The 20,807-nt window shown below is 38.5% G+C and overlaps 2 protein-coding genes and 1 long non-coding RNA gene across 4 annotated transcripts in view; 2 read left to right on the forward strand and 1 right to left on the reverse strand.

The window, feature by feature from the left end:
- The window catches only part of LOC122990143, a 27,628-nt gene extending 18,518 nt beyond the window's left edge, over window positions 1-9,110 (forward strand). The window contains exons 9-16 of the mRNA XM_044363275.1: window positions 611-670; window positions 1,926-2,625; window positions 3,724-3,888; window positions 5,787-5,902; window positions 7,382-7,486; window positions 7,686-7,857; window positions 8,193-8,234; window positions 8,340-9,110. Coding sequence (XP_044219210.1) covers window positions 611-670; window positions 1,926-2,625; window positions 3,724-3,888; window positions 5,787-5,902; window positions 7,382-7,486; window positions 7,686-7,857; window positions 8,193-8,234; window positions 8,340-8,438 — 1,459 coding nt within the window. The 3' untranslated portion in view covers window positions 8,439-9,110. The remainder of the gene's footprint in view (window positions 1-610; window positions 671-1,925; window positions 2,626-3,723; window positions 3,889-5,786; window positions 5,903-7,381; window positions 7,487-7,685; window positions 7,858-8,192; window positions 8,235-8,339) is intronic.
- Window positions 8,101-17,459, reverse strand: LOC122990151. The gene is made up of 3 exons (XR_006405274.1): window positions 17,364-17,459; window positions 11,818-11,829; window positions 8,101-8,111 (listed from the first exon to the last, which is right to left on the reverse strand). It is a non-coding gene; the product is annotated as an uncharacterized LOC122990151 (long non-coding RNA).
- gtf2h2 (general transcription factor IIH, polypeptide 2) lies at window positions 9,249-20,721 on the forward strand. 2 transcript variants are annotated; one of them, XM_044363254.1, is made up of 15 exons: window positions 9,249-9,320; window positions 12,225-12,307; window positions 12,414-12,491; window positions 14,096-14,132; window positions 15,316-15,402; window positions 15,488-15,538; window positions 15,997-16,051; window positions 16,436-16,541; window positions 16,626-16,716; window positions 17,774-17,969; window positions 19,157-19,220; window positions 19,328-19,431; window positions 19,538-19,640; window positions 19,755-19,794; window positions 20,196-20,721. In XM_044363254.1, exons 2-15 carry the CDS (start codon window positions 12,252-12,254, stop codon window positions 20,304-20,306), a joined length of 1,179 nt encoding a protein of 392 aa, XP_044219189.1. In that variant the 5' UTR covers window positions 9,249-9,320; window positions 12,225-12,251; the 3' UTR covers window positions 20,307-20,721. The 2 variants fall into 2 exon arrangements, with proteins under 2 accessions (XP_044219189.1, XP_044219197.1); XM_044363262.1 differs by lacking the exon at window positions 9,249-9,320 and adding an exon at window positions 11,308-11,366.
- Window positions 20,722-20,807: the final 86 nt, after the last annotated feature.

Raw genomic sequence — 20,807 nt, forward strand, 5'->3', positions numbered from 1 at the left:
TATGCTTTTTCCACTTGCTGTTGCTGCCATATGTTTATTCAGCGTTGTATTGATTGAGCTGATTGTTTAACTTTTTCACTTTTTACTGCACATACTGCACCTATGTAGCATCTGAGGGCTCCAACATTAACAATCTGACATTTTGGAAAATACAGCTTAGCCAGACAAGATCGATCAATTAGATTTTTGTAGGTCTGTGCAGAAATACGGTAAATAAGACACTTACTTATAAACTTTTTGACACATTTGTTTTGCGTCCCATAGGTTTTTTGCTAACCTAATATTCCTGTTTGGGAACCCACACAATGAAGGGAAAGACAAAAACCCATTATGAGACCAGGCTGATCAAATGACAGCTACAGGTTATATTCTATTATATTTAACACCATTATGTTGCAGACAGACAGTATAATTTGATAAGGTCATTAATGACAGGTCACATGATTTCCTGTGGAACATCATTGTGTGTTACAGAACCACTTCCTGTAATGCTGTCTGGAACAATGGGTTTCATTCACTAATATGTGCGTAGAAATGTTCTTACTTTGCGCACAGAATAAGTGCGCATGCAAAATTACCGTTGGATTCATGACATGTGTGCACTGGCCAGTTTTGTTTTTACCACTGTGCGTATGTTAGTGAATCAGAATCATTCTACATTGACAGGCACGTTCCCGCTATCGGTAATTAGCGTACTACTATGCCCCCATTTGTCTATATAAGGAAAGCTCTGTTGGAGCAATGCAACAGTGGAGAGAGCTGTCACTCATTGCAAAAAGGTAGAAAAACTTTACCGCTAGTGAAATGCAAACAATAGTTTCAGAGGTAGAAGCCAGAAAAGGCAGATTTGGTTGGTAAACATGTCATTAGCACAACAGGAGTCACAATTGTGAATCCTGTATACAGCCTGCATACCTGTTGCACCACTACCATGCAGTACATCCATAACAAAATAAAAAGTTGGTAAATGTGTAGATCTGTCAAATTGATCTAAATAAATCTCTCATTCTTTTTCATCATCATTTTCAGCAGCAACAGGCAGCTGCTTTCAGAGAAGAAGCTCTTAAAAGTCACTGTTCACTACCTGCTCAGTACCAAACAGCAAACAGACACAGTGAGCTGTAGACTAGCTGGTGAACATAGTGGAGCATTTATCAGCCAGATAGATGGATAGAAAGAGCCAAATATTTCTCTCAGGAGTTGGTAGAGAGCAAAAACAGAGCTAAAAGAGAGTAAAAATTGGACTTACATTCACCAGGTGGACAGAAACACGACTCCAAATGAATGATAATGTTGCTCCATAACTGCTGGATGTGAAAATAAGCAACTGTTTACTAACAAGTTCAACATATCAACTTAGAAGGTGATCATATGTCAACATAGTGTTCACAACTTGTTTCTGTTGTGGCCAAAAAATCTGTTAATTCAAGTTTAAGTCATCTACCAAGCCAGAATCACAAACACTTGCTGGATCAGACAGTCAAAGTAAGTTACTTGCAGATCTGCAATTTTTCCTAAATTCAGTCTAAGCTAGGAAAACATGCCCTGGACTTGTCTCTGTACTAGACACACAGGCATGAAACTAAGACAACAAGAGAATTTCATGAAAGGTTGAACTGTTCCTTTTAATGACAAATAAACCAAAAAGTAGATTACCCAAAATGGGTACATTTTTGGGCAATTCGTAAAAAGTTTTTCAGTATTAGTAAAAGATGTAAGTTGGCTCAGTTTCGTGTCAGCTTTGTTTAGAATCACTGGCAAATTCAAAAGACTTTTTGTTGTAATATTTATATCAGCATTTACTTTAAGGCTTCACCATGTCATATGTGAAATGCAGCGTCAGGCACGAAGTTGTAGATCATTCCTCTAAGCCTGTCTGTCATAACAAACACTGACCTCAGCTCCTTTGTCCTCTTCTGTTACAGCCACAGTAGCAGACCCAGGCACAGCGAGCTGATGTCCAACCCAGCCTTTTCCTACTACCCGAACGATAAGATGCTTCACTTCTATCTCTGGACATCACCGCCGGGTGTGATGAAGATAATGTCTATTATCATCATCATCATGTGTGTGGCTGTGTTTGCCTGCGTGGCCTCCACACTGGCCTGGGACTATGATATGAGCCTCATGGGTCTGGGAGGTGGAGTAGGTGGTGGCTTGATGCCAGGTTATGGTGGTTCATACGGCGGCTCATACGGTGGCTCCTATGGCGGCAGTTATGGCGGCTCATATGGAGGTGGTATTGGCAGTGGTTCCTATGGTGGCTACGGCAATGGATACAACAAAATGGATCCCGTAGCTGGCAAAGGCTTCATCATCGCCATGGCTGCTATTACTTTCATAGCTGTGCTTGTCATTTTTGTGTTGGTTATATCAAGGCAAAAAACTGCCCGTTCATCAAAGTTCTACCTAGCAACCATCATCATCTGTGCCATCTTGGCATTTCTGATGATCATTGCCACCATTGTGTACCTGGTGGCGGTGAACCCAACAGCCCAATCCACAGGGTCCGTCTACTACAGCCAGGTCGTTCAGCTGTGTGCCCAGTACCAGAACCAGAACCAGGCCCAGGGCATCTTCCTCAACCAGTACCTCTACCATTACTGTGTGGTGGAGCCCCAAGAGGTATGATAAGCTTGTTTTTTGGCGGTGTAGTGGTGTATAGGTTGTAGTGGGGCAGGTTATGTATACTGTATATCTTCTTTTCTTACAGGAAGCCAGTGATTTGTGTATACAGATATCAAAGATAGATTATTCAGGTTTACCCATATAGTCAACAGTAATTTTCCAATGATTGCTAAAAACATCTATCCAAAAAAAAATTGCTTCAAAAAAATTAGACAGTTTAAGGGAATTGAGTTGTGCAAAGAATAGCAAACACTGCAAAAATGTTCATATTGTTAATTGTAATTTTCTGTGTTTTAAAGTCATATTTTATTTTTAAAAAATCACAAGAAAAAACAAAAATTCTGCCTATAGGATAAGAATGCTTCTCCCTTTCTGAATGCTTAATCAGCTTGTTTCCAATTCTAAATCAACTTGTTCTAGAGATACTGTATATTTTGTTGCTGCAATCAGGCCTTATTTAGTCTTTTTTGGTGACACTAATTTCTTGAAAACTCCTGAAACAAGGAAAACTGCACCAGAAACCGGAAACAAGTATCTTACAGTTTTCACAGACAAATAAGTTGGAGAACATTTCCGTCATAAGCACTAAAAAGATTGTAACGTTGAAAGATATCTACTTTACTCATTTGGACGACTGAAGCTTCATATTAGCTTCAGATAAACTTTTAAATACATTTTTGCACAGAAGGAGGACTGTGGATTTTGTCCCCCATCACTTACATTGTAAGTGCATTATGAAGGGATCTTCTAATGGTCAGTATGAACAGGAGGAATGATTACAGCAAGAAAAACATGTTTCAATGTTCATTTGGGCTCCTGACAGACTTGAAAAATTGTGAATCTGTCCTTTCAACCATATGCCATTTCATTTCATTTTGTTTGCTTGAGAGTTTTAACTATGTAATTTTGGAGAACCTACCCTTTAACCTAGTCCTGTGTGGAGGTAGCGGAGCAATCCTATGCTCTGTTGACTCAGACGCACTATTGAGTTTGAGTCCTGTGTTAGCTCCGACTTTCAGACTTACCTGTCATGTACTATCCATGTTAGTGGATGTAATTTCAGCCCACTGATGTCGAGTCCTCTGCTTCCTGCAGGCCATAGCTATTGTCCTGGGCTTCCTGGTGTTTATAGCCCTCATCATCCTGCTGGTGTTTGCAGTCAAGACTCGCTCCAGTATCAGGCGCTGGGGCCGAGACCGCATTCTCTGGGAGGAAGTGAAGGTGGTCCACGATGGTTTACGCAACAGCGTCGGAGAGTGGGTGAGTGTGTGTTTGTATGACAGCACATAAGTGACATGAGTGTTTGCTGAAGAACAAAAGGCTGGATCAACTAAATATACAGTACCTGTACTCAACAACATATGAGACTGATTAAACACATTAAGCACATCAAGTCCATTTAACAAATTGTGGACAGTGGTTTTAAACATAGTGAGCTCAATTAAACATAGTACATCCAAAAGTATATACTTTGATTGTATGTATCTTTTGTAAGTCTGCATGATAAATCTCTGGGTCAGTCAGTACAAACCCATGCTGTGCAGCATTGTTCATACACCCAGAGCTTTATTTAAAATTCTAGTTGATCATACGAAAAAGATACCAAATACAGTACGTCAGGCTGAATATTTGGGAAATGTGTACAAATTGATGCAAAAGACATCCAGAATATTTTCATTTGATGGAAAGGTGCAGCCATAAAATTCTAGAGTCTTGGGTTTGAATATTTCACTCAGTGACGTAACTTTGATGAAGAGATCAAACAATATCATGCACAATGTATGTGATACTGTCAGATAAAGTGGAATAAGAGATGATTTTAAAAACCTTAAAGCTACTTATGAGGAAATAAAAGGGAAAACATGGATGTTGAGAGGTCAATCTTTATTTCTATCCAATCCATTGTTTTTATAATGTGAAAAACGTACGGTGAAAAATTATTTTTGATCAGACAAACATTTTGTGAAGTAATATTTTACTTCACAAAATACTTTTTTTCCTGAAAAGAAGCTTGTGTAATCAGTAAAAGACTTGAGAGACTTTCATAGAGCCTTGAAATATACTTATGAATTCCCAAGGCCATATGCAACTCTTTTCTTTTTCTCAGAAAAGACAGTTATATAGGAAAATATTTTACTTCAAGGAAGTGGGCACAGGATCTACTCTGTGGCACATTCCTAAAGAAAATAAAGTAATGGCACAGTATTTGTAAGGACAGATGAGATGGTGTGTGTGTGTGTGTGTGTGTGTGTGTGTGTGTGTGTGTGTGTGTGTGTGTGTGTGTGTGTGTGTCAGGTGAGATGAAGAGCAGGAAAGGAGAGTTTCATTTGCAGTTTCTGGGTGTGGCCTGTTAAGTTACTCTTGGTTACAGCATGTTGTTCGGCAATGTCAGGATGATGTTGTCTAAAAATAAAAATGTATCTAACAACTATTAGAATGAACTACATATAGACCAAACTCTGAAATCACCTTGAGTGAATGTACCCAACAATCTCAGTACGTAAGTAAGTGCCCTTACATTTCCAGTAATGACATTGCCATGGTTTATGTTCTTAGGACAGTGACACAAATGTGTTTACCTGAAACAAAAGTGTTGACCTAGAAACTATTTCCATACAGGCATAGTTCTCATTCTAGGTGTGTGAACTTTCCCAGCAACACTTTCAGAGCTCACAGAGTTGTTATAGCTGAGGGACATTCAAGCTTCCTGTTGATGCTAGTGATGGTATCAAGGCATGCTGGGAGAAGTTGTGGAACCGGTTGGTCTTGGTGAACAGCACACACAACCAGAGTGTTTACCATATGGAGAGAACAGGTTGCTGTAGCATAAACTAGGAAGAGTATGAGAGGAACTTTAGGAAAAACTTACCAAAACCTCAGGCATACTGTAGGACAAAACATGGTGGACAAAATGGTTATTTTTGTGTTACAATGGGTGAAATCCAGAAGAACAAAAAACAAAAATCCTTTGAAAACAGTTTCTTTATCTAAGACAAATGCATGCATGGGAATGATCTTCATTTGTAAAACTGGCGGAGTGCCCCTTTAAGAACTAAAGTTTGACTTTTAATGCAGAGCCTCAGACCTCTTTCTACTGTATTTTTCTTCTGTCACACTGAAAACTTATGGAAACTGTTTGACTTTGTGTCTTGCTCCAGGTGAACAATGTGTCAGGTGACCCGGAGGTGTTTGTCAATGACTATAATGATAAAGTTGGGGGCTCCAGGGACTATCTGGACCGGCTGGACCACAACAAGCCTCTTTACCTGCCAGGGTAAGCCATGCATTTTATATAGTACAACCTCTCAAGGGTCTGTCAATGTTTTAAAGACTTTTTTGTTTAAAATGAGCCCAATGAGTCTTGTTTTTTAGGTAGGCTAACTTAGACTGAACAAAAAAAAAAACAAATGGGGCAGAGTGAACCAAGAAGTACATTTTTCATGTGAATATTAACAGCCTCAAATTAAAGAGTTACCACTTAAACCACATAGTCATTGTTTGATTATGCTAGAGAGCTATTACAACAACTTTGTAGGATATAAAGTTTAGAAAATAGCAAGTTTACTGGCATCAAAACCATATAAATCTTGACAGAAACTAGGTGAGCGGTGCAAGAAAAATCAATAATAATGCGTAATGTTCAAATAATGTGTGTAATGCCTGACAACATCAAGGAGGACAGAGAATCCACATGTAAGAGGAAACAAGACTGCTAGAACCCCATGAGGCTGTAAGAACTCATTACATGCCAGAAAACGCAATTGTTGGAACTAATGAAAAATGGTATTGTCTAACTTAGAGTTTTTAGTTACTTCAGTAGCTTCAGTTTGCGTTTTAACCCACATATACAGCACCAGTCAAGAGTTTGGAGACATTTTCCCATTCATTTGAATTAGCTATTTTGATGCATCTGTCTTTGGTTATTATGGTATTTTAACACTGCTAATGCTACACTGAGCTAGCTTTGTAATAGAAATGCCTCGCTACTTTAGGCTGTTCCTGGAAACAGAAGAGCAGTCTACATCTACACCAACTTTGTTTTTAAAGTAAAGTTTATCAGGACTAGACTTGATATATGTCCACTAAACTAGTCATACAAATTTTTAGGTTTTACAGTTTGTTGAGTTTTGTACACCCCTACTAATTAAGAGTTCATTCCTTATTGTTCAAAAGCACAGTTTGTTACATAGGTTGAATGCTCATGAGAGAAATGCTTTCACAGCTCAATATGTACCATCTCTGAATATTTCAAATAAAGTTCAAGTTGACTCAGATTAGCTCAATCTGTTTTTTAGCGGCCTAAAAATATGCAGGCAAGTTATGTTTCCTAGTGGTTGATCTCCACTGTTACTTGTTACTGTTACTAATTCACTGACAGGTATTACTACTATTGTTCCATCATAAACAACAAAGACAATAACTTTGATCAAGATAAATATATGCACATGAAAATGGGTCCACATTAGGAATAATGAATGTTCACAGTTTTATATATAGTTAAAATGTTTAAATGTATGAATTTGCAAGTTATACCTGTTTATGAAGAACAACTGAATAATTAAATGATTACGTTCAGTGGCTGACAGATCAGACTGGTTGCACTGGGCATCTTCCAAGTGTGGATATGTGTAACTGTGTGAGTGTGAACAGAGCATTCCTGGATAAAAAAAGCAACACTCTCAGCAAACCTTTGCTGTGAGAAAAGATACTCAACAGTACTGCGTATTAAACGTATTAATCAATCTATTTGCAGAGACTCAGATATCAGCAGCTCTGTGGATGGCCTGAAGCCCAGACTGAAGGATTATGACACTGGTGCAGAGTCTGGAGATGACCTGGAGGAGGAGGACTTCAGCGTGTGAGTACATGTGAGGGGATGTTATAGTCAGTGATAGTAATGATTATGAGGAGGACTTGTTCTAGTTATGATAGAGTACTCTAAATCCTAAGACCTAAATCCATCTTGTCTGTACACTATTAAATGTATATAGAAGAGAATGTTATTAGTATTGGCTAGTTGTCACATAATGAAGTTAATTTCATTCTGTTCTCTGCAGTTTCTTTCCTTCTATTGTGGATGAGCAGGAGCGTCTGAACTACAAACAGGAGTTTGACCGGGATCACCAGGAGTACAAGAGCCTGCAGGCAGAGCTGGACAGCATAAACCAGGACTTGGCTGACCTAGACAGAGAGCTGGACCAACTCCCTCAGGGCAGTCCACAGTTCCTGGTGAGTATGGTTCTTTGAAGTGAGGATGGCCAGTCCTCTCTTCTTCAGAGGACTTGTCTATGATGTGATTAAAAGTAGAATGAAAAAGATAGAGGAGAGTTACAGTCAGGAATTTCTGTTCTCTTTTTATTTAGTTAGGTGATGAGAATATTGGCCCAAATTGAACCTTCTGTCCTGGTAGATTGAGTTTTGGTTGCCTTTTAAAATTTGGCAAAGGACTAGAGACAAAAACTATCCTTCTTGAGTTGAGAAATCTTTATTTAGGACAGGGTATGAATGATGCTTTGCTCTGAATTGTCACTTCACATCAATGACCACTGTCTTTTTAATCTCAGGATACCATGGATGAATACAACAGACTGAAGAATCTCAAGAAGGTAAGGCAAATACAGAGCTATGTTTGTGTTGTTCTTTACAAAGAAATACATCAGAGTTGTTGTGAATATAATCTAATTGTTTGAATTATTGTCTTTCTTTTGTAGTCCCCAGACTACCAGATTAAGAAAAGGCGGTGTAAATATCTGCGGTCCAAACTGTCGCACATCAAGAGGAAGATCAGCGAATATGACCGCCGGCCTTGAACCTTGACCTCTTACCCCTCTCATGAAGGGCAAGAGACAAATCTGCAATTTCCCACTCCACTGTGTTTTAATTGATCACAAACCTATACAGGATTATTATAGTGAAAGCCTGTTGCTTTTATCAATCCAATCAACTGAGATGTTTTCCAGAAGAGAAGGAGTGAAGAATATTGTTTTTTTTTTTTTACTACAGTCTGATAAATTCTTCAACCTCTGTGAGTTTCATGAAGAACAATGAAGGTGTATAAAATGTATGTTATTTCCATCCTCCTGAAGTGAGAGATAAAGTTTTTAAATTTTTTAAATGTTTTTTGTCCTTGTGATTGTAAGTTCTTATTATAGACCTTTCTCATGGTGGATATTAAAAGGAAAAGCCCTGGCTAACCAGCTCTGTTCCTTGTATGTGTGCCATAACATTGGTCATTTACGGTAATGATTTTCAGTTCCCATTTCCACGTTACTCAACAGCAAATGAACAATACCTCCATACTTGTCTTTCTCTGTTTTTGTTCCACATATTTGTCATTGAAGGAAATTTAGGCCTGTTTGTTGTTTTTTTTTTAAATGATTTACACAAAGTGTATATTTTTTGTGCAATATACTCACAGGGTCATATCCGTTTGTATATGAAAGCAGGGATGTAAGCTTCCAATAAAAAGCTATTTTTCAGAGCTCGTTGTGTTTCTGTGTTTGAAAATAATAAAAGTCATGATAATGGCGCTGTTGTTATTTTAGTACGTTTGAAAACAGTAAGGGTTACTAGCATAGACTGTAAAAAGAAATTAGTACTTACGAGGGCGGAATCTTTTTTCTCTGTAGAGCATGTGTCTCTCCGGAAGAAAACTCCGTTGCACCAGCTGGCACTACGCACCGGTGTTGAAGGTACGACTGATCATTGTTTTTAAATATTAAGCTAGTAAGTTGTATTATTTAGTATAACGAGACACAAAATAGAAGTTAAGTAAGCTTTCTCACGTCACCTGAAAACCTCCAATAAATCTGGTTCACATAAGTGTTAGCTAGCTAGCTGAACGTTATCTGTATTTAAGACTTCAAGTAACTTACCGTTAGTCGCTTGTGTTTACGATATGACTTTATATAACTGCGAGGTTTAATTTGAAATGTTGAGATGTGCTATTATAGCAAAATATGCTCTAAATGTACTGCAAAAATCGCTTTAGACAGTTTGAGAGTATCGTTTATGGAGACAATTTAAAAATGCGTTGCTTAGCGTTACTTGTCTGTGGAGCCTAAACTGTAGAGCAAAGTATTTTAGATTCTTGAATCTTGAATGTGCAACTTTCCGCATATAAATGATTGGCCAAGCAGCACTTGAACTCTTTTGAACACTGAAAGAGAGTCATATCTGTTTCACCTTTTTATGCTGATGTATGTGGCAACATAACAGACTATGGATGATGTATGCGAGGTCGTTGTTGAAATGAGGAACCATTTGTACTAGTGAGTGACTCTTTGCTCGGCTGGAGTAAATGGAGGTAAAACACTGTACGCCAAAACCAGCAGACACAGGAAGTTTCTTTCCCCTCTATTTCATCCAACTCACTGTGACACTGTGCAATGGAACACTATAATACCTACTGCACCTAAAAATTATATTATTATTATTATATATATTATTATTATAATTATATTATACACAAGAAAATACAAAATGTGCAATACATTTCACTCACTTCTGTATATCTGAACAGGCTGTATATACTATACATAACCTACTACATAGTATGTATATAAAATAAGTCTATTTTTTTTTTTACCATTTAAAGCTATAATATGTAACTGTTCTACATTAAAATGTCTAAAAACAACTAGACCTATGTTATATATTTTGTTGAGTTGTGTACTTACGTTTTCCCAAATGTTTCCAACAATTTTCAAACCCAGAGAAATCCATAATTTTAATCAAGGTAACGGTCCGTTTCATTTGGTCACCTGTCAATAGCGTCATACCCCCTCTACCAAAGAGTGTACGTGCACAAGATGCATGCGTTGGGTATACACTAGGGCTGTAGTCAACCAAAGAAAATCTTGGTTGACTAAAATTGTACTTGGGGGGGAACTACAGCCCTAGTAGACACCTACAAGATAATCACCGGCTCTCTTTGTTTTGGAGAGGAGGAGACCTCTGCTGATAATTCAGCTCTAAGTGAAAACATCCTGAATGATAAACACTGAAGTAATCCTATCCTGAAGAAGCTGGTTGTTTAACAATGAAGACAACATCTCCCATGATCCCAAGCGTCATCACACTCCGTCTTTTGTTATTGTTTTGATTGAGAGACACCCCCTGGCAGAAATGACATATTGTGCGCTCAATATGTATCTCATCACTGTGTACATTTTACTTCTTTGCACCGTTTGTATCCTGTATCACATGTATATAGTCATTCCTTGTGTATATTTCTGAAGATTGTTGTGTTGTTATTCTGTGTAACTACATTAAAAGCCACTAAACCACAGTCATTTTCCTTGTATGTGTAAACATACTCGGCCAATTCAATTAAATTTTTATTTCTAACATTTTAAAAGAAAAGCAAACATATACATATCATAATCCCAGTAATCAATTTAAAAAGGCATTCCATGTTCAAAAAGGAGAAGGAAGAATTTAAAAACATAACTAAATGCTTTTTGAACATAGAAGTTCCTCTCAGGTCATGTTTACTTTCTCTCATTTGAAACAACCCTTGGGTGCTTTTAGGTACTTGTTGATTTTTTTACTCTGTGCATGATTTTTGCAGTTTTGTAGTCGACCAGATCTTTGAATTTTAGTGCATTTAATTTAATAAAGAGTAGATTTGTTGCTTCTCTGTAAGTAGTGTTATTGACGATTCTTACGGCTCTTTTTTGAAGGATGAAGATTGGAATAGTGTTTGTTTTATACGTATTTCCCCACACTTCCATACAGTAAGTTATACATGGGAGTATGAAGGAACAGTATAAGGTGTATAATGAAGCTTGATTTAGAAGATATTTGACTTTATATAGTAATGCAATTGAATTTCATAATTTAACTTTAATATAATTTATATGTGGCTTCCAGCATAATTTCTCTATTATCACTCCAACAAATTAAAATTCAGTCACTCTTTCTGCATCATTTATCATGAGTTTGTGTTATTTGAACAATTACCAAACATTATAAATTTTGTTTTGTTAGTTTATTTGGATCAATCCAATTTTTTAGCTTTTTCAATTACTTTTCCACTGTATCCAAAAGTTGTTTCACGTTGTCTCCACAACAAAGTAAATGTGTATCATCTGCAAATAGAATAGTTTTCAGTGTTTAAGACACTTCACGTATATTATTTATGTTCAAAATAAACAACAATGGTCCCAACACTGAGCCCTGGGGAACACCACAAGTAACCTTCATGATCTTTGATTTGACATTTTGTGTCTGAACGTATTGATATCTATTCTCTAGGTAGCTGGTTAGCCAGGAGAGTACTATCCCTATAATTCTATATCTTTGTAATTTTTTTAAATTAGACGTCATGGTCTACTGTGTCAAATGCTTTTTTGAGATCCAGAAATACCCCTACTGCATATTCCTTATTTTCTATTGCAGTTGATATTTGTTCTACAGATTCTATAAGTGCAAACGAAGTTGTCCTATTAACTCTAAATCCATATTTCTGTTCATACAGTACATCATGTTTTGTGATGAAGTCATGTAGTCTTGTATAGAATATTTTTTACAGTATTTTTGAGAACTGTGACCAATAAGATGATTCTGATTAATGTGACGCTGTTGTTTCCCAGATCTTTGGTTCCTGACTGAAAGTCACAATGGATGAAGAACCAGAGAGAGCCAAGCGCTGGGAAGGGGGCTATGAGAGAACATGGTAAGACTGTTGGAGAAACCGCGGAAATTTCATTCATGCACTCAGACTTTGTTGTCCTTTATGTTGGTGCACCATAGTGGATCTTAATGTATGTGCTCTCCCACAGGGAAGTGCTAAAAGAGGATGAATCCGGCTCACTCAAAGCCACAGTTGAGGAGATCCTGTTCCAGTCCAAAAGGAAAAGGTGCGTGTGTGTGTGTGTGTGTGTGTGTGTGTGTGTGTGTGTGTGTGTGTGTGTGTGTGTGTGTGTGTGTGTGTGTGTGTGTGTGTGTGTGTGTGTGTGTGTTTGTGTGTGTGTATGTGTATGTGTGTGTGTGTTTAGGTCGTCTGAAAGATACAAGGAGACAAGGAAATGATTGACCAAATTATTAATTTATGTTTTCACAGCTCCAAACACAAGACTGGAACTCTTTCTTTAGGGACTTAAGTTCTGCTATTAAGTTTGGTGCATTCAGAAAGTATTCAGACCCCTTCACTTTTTTCACACTTTGTTACGTTGCAGCCTTATTCTAAAATCATTTAAATTCATTCATGCTTCACTGTTGGGATGGTATTGGGCAGGTGATGAGCAGGGCCTGGTTCCCTCCAGACTTGATGCTTAGAATTGAGGCCAAACAGTCCAATCTTGGTTTCATCAGACCAGAGAATCTTGTTTCTCACAGTCTCAGAGTCATTTAGATGCTTTTTTGCAAACTCCAAGCAGGCTTTCCTGTGTCTTTCACTGAGGAGAGGCTTCCATCTGGCCACTCTGCCATAAAACCCAGATGGGTGGAGTTTTGCAGTGATGGTTGTCCTTCTGGAAGTTTCTCCCATATCCACACAGGATCTCTGGAGCTCAGCCAGAGTGAGCATCAGGTTCTTGGTCACCTCTCTTACCAAGGCCCTTCTCCCCCAGTTGCTCAGTTTGGCTGGGCAGCCAGCTCTAGGAAGAGTCCTGGTTGTTCCAAACTTCTTCCATTTAAGAATTATGGAGCCACTGTGCTCTTGGGAACCTTCAATGCAGCAGAAATGTTTTTGTAGCCTTCCCCAGATCTGTGCCTCAACACAATCCTGTCTCTGAGCTCTGCAAGCAGTTCTTTCAACCTCATAGCTTTGTTTTTGCTTTGATATGCATTGTCAGCTGTGAGACCTTGTATAGACAGGTGTGTTCTGTTCCAAATCATGTCTAATCAATTGAATTTACCACAGGTGGACTAATAAAGATATAGAACATCTCAAAGATGATCAAGAGAAATGGGAGTCACCTGAGTTTAATTTCAAGTGTCATAACAAAGGGTCTGAATACTTATGTAAATGTGATATTTCAGTTTTTCCTTTTTAAAAAATTAGCAAAATTTTCTAAAATTCAGTTTTTTCTTTGTCATCATGGGGTATTGAGTGCAGATTGACGAGGGGAAAAATGAATTTAAACGATTTTAGCATAAGGCTGCAACATAAAATGTGTAAAAAGTGAAGGTTTCAATACTTTCTGAATGCACTGTAAATGAGTTACAACTCACAAACTAATATCATTTCTATTTGACTTTTAAATTGTGTCGGAACAATGTTGTTCACACTCACTGGAGTGATATTTTCATTATTTGTAACTCATTAAATACAAGTTAGTGAGCAGAATATTAATTGAAGTTTAAAACAGAGAATAAGATTAATGGTTTTTATTTCTTCTTGTTCTTCTGAAAGTAACGTATTGAAGTCTGAGCCTGTAATGTGTGTGGAACCTAAAAATCAAATGGATTCTTTCACCAACAAACAACACTACAACATTAACTGGCTTTGTTTATCTCATAGGGTTGTAGAGAGCCATGGACAAGTGAGGCTGGGGATGGTGAGTTCAGTCTTCTTCCTACAGAACCTTCTACTCCATTCATTATCTGCAGGGTTCCCAAACACAACGCCTGACACCACATCAACATAGTGGCATCTCTACAGATGCTACACAACATTTCTTTGTTTGTAATGAGAAAAATGTGAGTGGGTGGATAGTACTGCTAAATATTCACTGTGTTTTGAATTTGCCCCTAGTACTGCGGTGAATTGGATTTCCAATTTAGCCTTTGTTGGAGTGACTATCAAAGCTAACAATTAGCCTCTGAAAGCACTTATGTTGTGGGATCTGTCCTACGCTATGTCCAAACAAGGAGCACAACTTCTTGCAGAGGGGAAAAAAAAACACCATTACTTCACAAGAACTTCTGCATGATGTGATACTGTGTGGCAAACAGCAGATATGAGGATAGCAGTCAACATAAAACAAGGGCTATCTTCTCATCACGTATCTATCATAAACAGAACTAATAACTAACGGATGATATTAATTACACACTACTGCTATGACCCAGTGATGCACACAGACACACATACACGCAATTACTAAATGGGACATGCATGCATCTGCAGTCTTCACTGACAGGAGATAGCAGATTCAGACTGGTGTCTTAAAGAGAACATAATCTGCACATCTCCAGGTCTATATTTATATTCTGGGGGCTCTACTGGAATATCTTTGCATGATTACATGCATGATATGATGATGCATGATACAGTTAAAAACTCCTTATTTATCTTTTAAACATATTTAGCAATAAATACTTTCATCACGCTTCTCTGCTTCTCCAGGGACTGTTGACCGATGTGTGTCTAACATAGGAAGCACAGCTGCAGCTAATAAAATGAATTAGTAGTAGTAGTAGTAGTAGTGAGTAAGCAATGACATTCACTATGCTGTCCCTCCTCTTTGATCAAAAATGTAATCATTACATGGACTTTTCATGAATATTGCAGACAAGCCCAATTGGAGGAAACAGTAACATGTACTGTACAACCTTATCAGCTGCAGCAGTGTATATATTCTACTATTACACTGTGAGGGTCTGCTAGAAGTGTCATGCAGGCAGTTCACTACCTGAGTGAAAGGACCACTTTAGGACATAAAGATGGGGATAAAGTTGTTTAGAAGGTATTATCATTACCAAATCATTCCTGATGATATTTGATGTCCTGCTCTGTAGATGCGTCATCTCTATGTGGTGATTGACTGTTCAAGAAGTATGGAAGACCAAGACTTGAAGCCGAACCGCCTCACCTCTACTCTAAAGGTAAGTTCTGTTGCAGCCTCATCACACCGTACGCCAGCAACCGTTCAGCTGTAAAACGTCATCTCCCTTCTCCTTTTATCTTCAGCTGATGGAAGCTTTTGTTGAGGAGTATTTTGACCAAAACCCCATCAGTCAGGTACGTTTCTATAATCTTGTGAACTGTATTGTAACTTTACATTTGGGCTTAGCTTTTGCCAATAATGTTACTTTTGTACTGCCAAATACATATATGAAGGATGTTTGCAGCCAAAATGCACTTCCACCATTCAAATGAATGGGAGGACTGGTGTTTTCACCACAGCGCCTGATTTGATCTGAATATGGCCTTATTTCATATCATCAACCATGTATTGCATAGTGATGCATATTATATGAATGTATGGATCTACCAGCTCACCGACAAGCTAACATACACAAAATTAGGTTTGTCTGGGTAGGATTTATTCAGTTTGAGGTGAAGGACGACAAAGAAATAGAGCAGAACTGCAATATTCTGTCATCAGCTATTTTATCTAATTGCCTAAAAGTGGTGGGCCTCCACCAAGCTGCCAGTGGCTGTTATGTCACCCAACAACACATGTTATGTGTTCTCAGGTGGGCATCATCACTACAAAGAATAAACGAGCTGAGAAACTGACTGACCTGGCAGGTAAGGAGAATAGAAACTGCTGACATCAGATGCCAAGAAAGATTTAACACTTAAAGGAATCAGCTTTAAAATGCTTTTCCCCTGTACATATGTTTTTAAAATCTTTGTATTTTTTTGTTTGTTCCCATTCCTGCTACTTGATGCCATAGGTGTCTCCATCTATGGAATATGTTTCTGTCTGTCATCTTTTGGTTCTATCATACCTTTGGTGCCTTTTTTGTATAAAGCATTGCAGTGACTATGGCTGTGGTGCCTTACTGGAACTCTCGATTTTGAGCTTCAAACTTTTCACTTATTGTTAGCTGCCTCCTGCAGTCTCCAGTCTGTGAAGTTACCCATGCATCTTTAATGTACTGTGATTTGTTGATCTTGTTTCACCACCAGGGAATCCAAAGAAGCACACTGCTGCTCTGAAGAAAGCAGTGGACACTGTGTGTGTAGGAGAGCCGTCCCTGTACAACTCTCTCAGCCTGGCCATACAGACTCTCAAGTAGGTTCTGCAGCATGTATTTTTAAGATTGTCTTCTGTGATATCACTGAATGTCACTCAGCTGTTGCCTGTCTTTGTATGAAGACACATGCCTGGACACACAAGCCGGGAGATCCTGATCATCCTCAGCAGCCTCACCACATGTGACCCAGCCAACATCTACGAGCTGATCAAGGTGAAGTCACAGGTTAAACCCTCATACAGCGGCACACTGTCATCAGTTACTAATTGTTAGCTGATTAGCAGCTCAGCTGCTAGCCATGTATGTACCATTTAATTTTAACTGAATGTAAATTTTTTAGAGGTTGTATTAAGCACAGATATGGACTAAACTAAAAGGACAGGGCTCAAAACAATAAGAGTATCTTAAATGGGACCTATTATGCTAATTTCCAGCTCTAAATTTTATGTTTGGACTCCACTAGAGTAGCTTTGCATGATTCACAGTTCAAAAGCCTTGTTTATCTTATACTGGCCCTTTATGCTGCCCCTCACTATACACTGTCTCTTTGGCTCCAATGAGCCCACTCTCTTCTGATTGGCCAGCTTTATGTATCAGAGTTCTGTAACTTTACCACCAATGCAAACCAAACATTTCCTGCTTTCCTGCGACTAAGTAACGGGAGGCTTTAATTGTGAAGAATTTACAGGAAGTGAAACGTGTTCTTCGGTGAATTAGCAGATCTTTGTCAGTGGAGCTAAAAACCAGACGAAACAAGACATGGAGATATTTGGACCTGTTTGTTCAGCGGATCAGTTATGAATAATGCAGGGAGGAAAAGTACAAGCAGAAACAGCCACAGTGATGATGATGCAATGAACTGCTAGGAGTGGAGCAGTGAAGTGTGCATGTAGCAGATGTCCATATAAAGAAATCCATCACCAGCTGATGTCAGCTCAGCCTGAAAGTAGAAAAAACTGTTGGAAACTTAACGTTCAGAGCAGTCTGCTGGTGCTTTTTGCTCACAAGGATTACTTCTACTTCTACCTCATTATTTGACATGTCAGCCATTTTTAACATCAACATCCGACACTGTGACATTATATATGCATATACATATATGCATATATATATATATATATATATATATATATATATATATATATATATATATATATATATATATATATATAAATTCCAAATTAGGGCCATAGAATTGACCTAGAAATCATTCCTCATGTACTGTGTTACTTACTACTGTCTGTATAACTGTGCTGTCCTCCACTGTCAGACCCTGAAGTCTTTGAAGGTGCGTGTGTCCGTCATCGGCCTCTCAGCAGAGGTTCGGGTGTGCACAGTGTTGACCAGAGAGACAGGCGGCTCGTACCATGTCATCCTGGATGAGAGCCACTTCAAAGAGCTGCTGATGCTGCATGTCAAACCTCCCCCTGCCAGCTCCTCATCTGAATGCTCTTTAATACGCATGGGTCAGTATACAGATGGTTTCTCATTGTAAAGACTTAGCTTCCATCTCCGAACAAACTGAAAACATAAAACACACCACTTCCCCTGACGAAAGAGCTAACAAACACCAGCAGCAAATGTAACAGAGCTTATGACACCATCATACCTGGGCCTGAGTCTTCTGCTTGTTTTAAACAATACAGGGATAGTTGGGATTCTATATGATCTCCAAGTTGCTGAGATGTGGCACAAATTATTATATATTATTATATATTATCATTATTATTATTATAATTAAAATATTGAGTTTTAGCATTAAAAGAGCCATACGTAGGGTTGGATTCCATAGCTGCAGTATTTGTTGATTTCCATTATTATGCATTTATAATAATAAAGTTTCATCACATTAAAAAAATATGACATTAGCTGCATTTTATATCATGTTTTTCAAACCTATCAAAATAGAAAATATAAGCAATACATATCCAAATCACTGTGAGAGCTCACTGTTCCTGGTTGTCATAGTAACACAATACTCAGTTTCCCAGGCGCAGTCAGAGAAAGTGATGTAAAGACTGTAAATAGAGTTGTTCTCAACACAGACTGAGACATTCAAAGCTGAGCCAAGCAAAAGAACTCAAATCAGCCGTTTGGCTCACTGCTTTATCAGGGGCTGATATCCACTGTGTTCAACTGCAGGTATTGCTGTTCGTAAACATCATATACAGTCTCTGTGTCAGCTGCCTCATCTCTCCTCGCATCAAGAGATATGATGAGTGCACAACAGCAGGTTCATGTGTCCCATTAAGATACATGACACTTCATTTCTTTTTTTGTGTTTTTGTCCTTTAACATCTAAATATTGATATATTTATGATATTTCTTGGTATTGGTACAAGGTATTGTGAAAAAAATTGTGTCCTTGTGCAACTAAAATAAAAGAAGAAATACATTTAATTTAAAAAAAATCATTTAATTATATTATTGGCTTATTTAAAGAAGAATATTTATCTGAAAATCCACATCATAAGCTAAAACTGATGAATTTCTTTTTTCATTTGATACTGATTTGAGTTCATACGTCATACATGTTCCATCAGTTTCATTACTTGGGGCGGGGGTGCTATGAAAAAACAAAGTTAAGCAGGTCGGAGCATATTATTGGATCTTCTGTCTCTGACTGACTGATTTTGTTCCTGTGTATGTTCAGGTTTTCCTCAGCACACCATCGCCTCTCTGACTGACCAGGATGCCAAGCCTTCATTCAGCATGTCGTAAGTAGAAAACAGTGTGAATTCAACTTTGTGGCCAGAAGTGTGAGCAGCCGCTTTATTTATACTCATGTAAATTCTCTCTGTAATGTTTCTGGCGTGTGTCTCAGTCATTTAGACAGCAGCAGTGCTCCAGGTCTGTCTCTGGGAGGATACTTCTGTCCACAGTGCCACGCCAAGTACACAGAGCTTCCTGTGGAGTGTAAAGTCTGTGGTATGTCTGATGGGAGGATTCAGTCTTTGTGTGCAGTCAGTGTAATGTTAGAAGAAACAGGGATGCCATAGCTTTGACTGTGTGTGTGTGTGTATGTGTCTCCAAGGTTTGACTCTGGTGTCGGCCCCTCATCTTGCCAGATCCTTCCACCACCTCTTTCCCCTCCAAGCCTTTATAGAGAGTCCTGTAGAGGAGCTCCAAGGAGACAGGTACCTCTGACACACACACACACACACACACACACACACACACACACACACACACACACACACACACAGATACTATGCCGCTGTGTATCTTAACCTGTTGTGATCTATTTACAGGTTCTGTCAAGCATGTGAAGGAGAGCTGAAGGATAAAAGTGTAAGTGTGTCATTGTCCTATCTGTCTATATCTATGGAGGACTTTCAGGTGATAGAACATAATATTAAAGGGACACTTTCCCTATTTTGCACATGGAATTCAGTTTGCTAATCAGTATGAAGACCACTGTGGCTCTGGAGGAGCTTTGTCATGTGTTATTTTGAAGTCCAGGAGTTTGAAGTGTAGGACTCATGCTAGGGACTATAAAAGTCAGGATATCTCAGCCTCCGCTGCACCAAGTCTCTCATGAGTCCCACATATGTATAGAAGTGAGATACTAAATTGCTGGTCAATTAAAAAGTATCAAGATTGTAAAAATAGTGTTAATTCATTCATTTCTACTTCACTACGTCTATTTGTCTTTATTTATGTGCTCTCTCTCCCCCTCTTTGTGTTTCTAGATATTCACCTGTCCGACATGTCACCAAGTGTTCTGTGTGGAGTGTGATCTGTTCATCCATGACTCCCTGCACTGCTGCCCCTGCTGTATTCACAGTCAGAGTGCCCTCTGACACTGAGAGGCTGTCAGACAGAGACTGAAACAAACCTTCGGACCATGTATCTGGCTTTCAGCCCGACATTCAGCCAGTAAAGGCCACCGGTCTTGTCATTGTTGTCCACTGCTGACAGGATGGATATGATGTATACAGGCTGTCTATGGACCAAAAGTGTTGATGATTTGTAAGATATTGAATAATTACAGTTGATCCATATCTTCTCAATGTGGAAGCAGCAGCTGTATTCTTGCTCAGCGCGGTGCTGAGTTGGTCTGAAGCTCCTGTCTGCTTTGAAAACTGCATCTGAGCAGCTGTAAAACAGCACACTGCTGTATTTGTCAGAAATGGTGTGTGCACATTGTTTATACACTTTTCTACTACAGTTCTTATTGTGACATGACAGTTACAATAAAACTGAAATGTATTTGTACTGGTTGAAATTCTTGAAGTAGAATTGTTCTATTGTTTAAACAGGCACTTACACATTTGCTCTCGTTTTTTACTGTCAAATCCCAA

The sequence above is a fragment of the Thunnus albacares genome, chromosome 2 (assembly GCF_914725855.1).
Source record: "Thunnus albacares chromosome 2, fThuAlb1.1, whole genome shotgun sequence".
NCBI lineage: Eukaryota > Metazoa > Chordata > Actinopteri > Scombriformes > Scombridae > Thunnus > Thunnus albacares.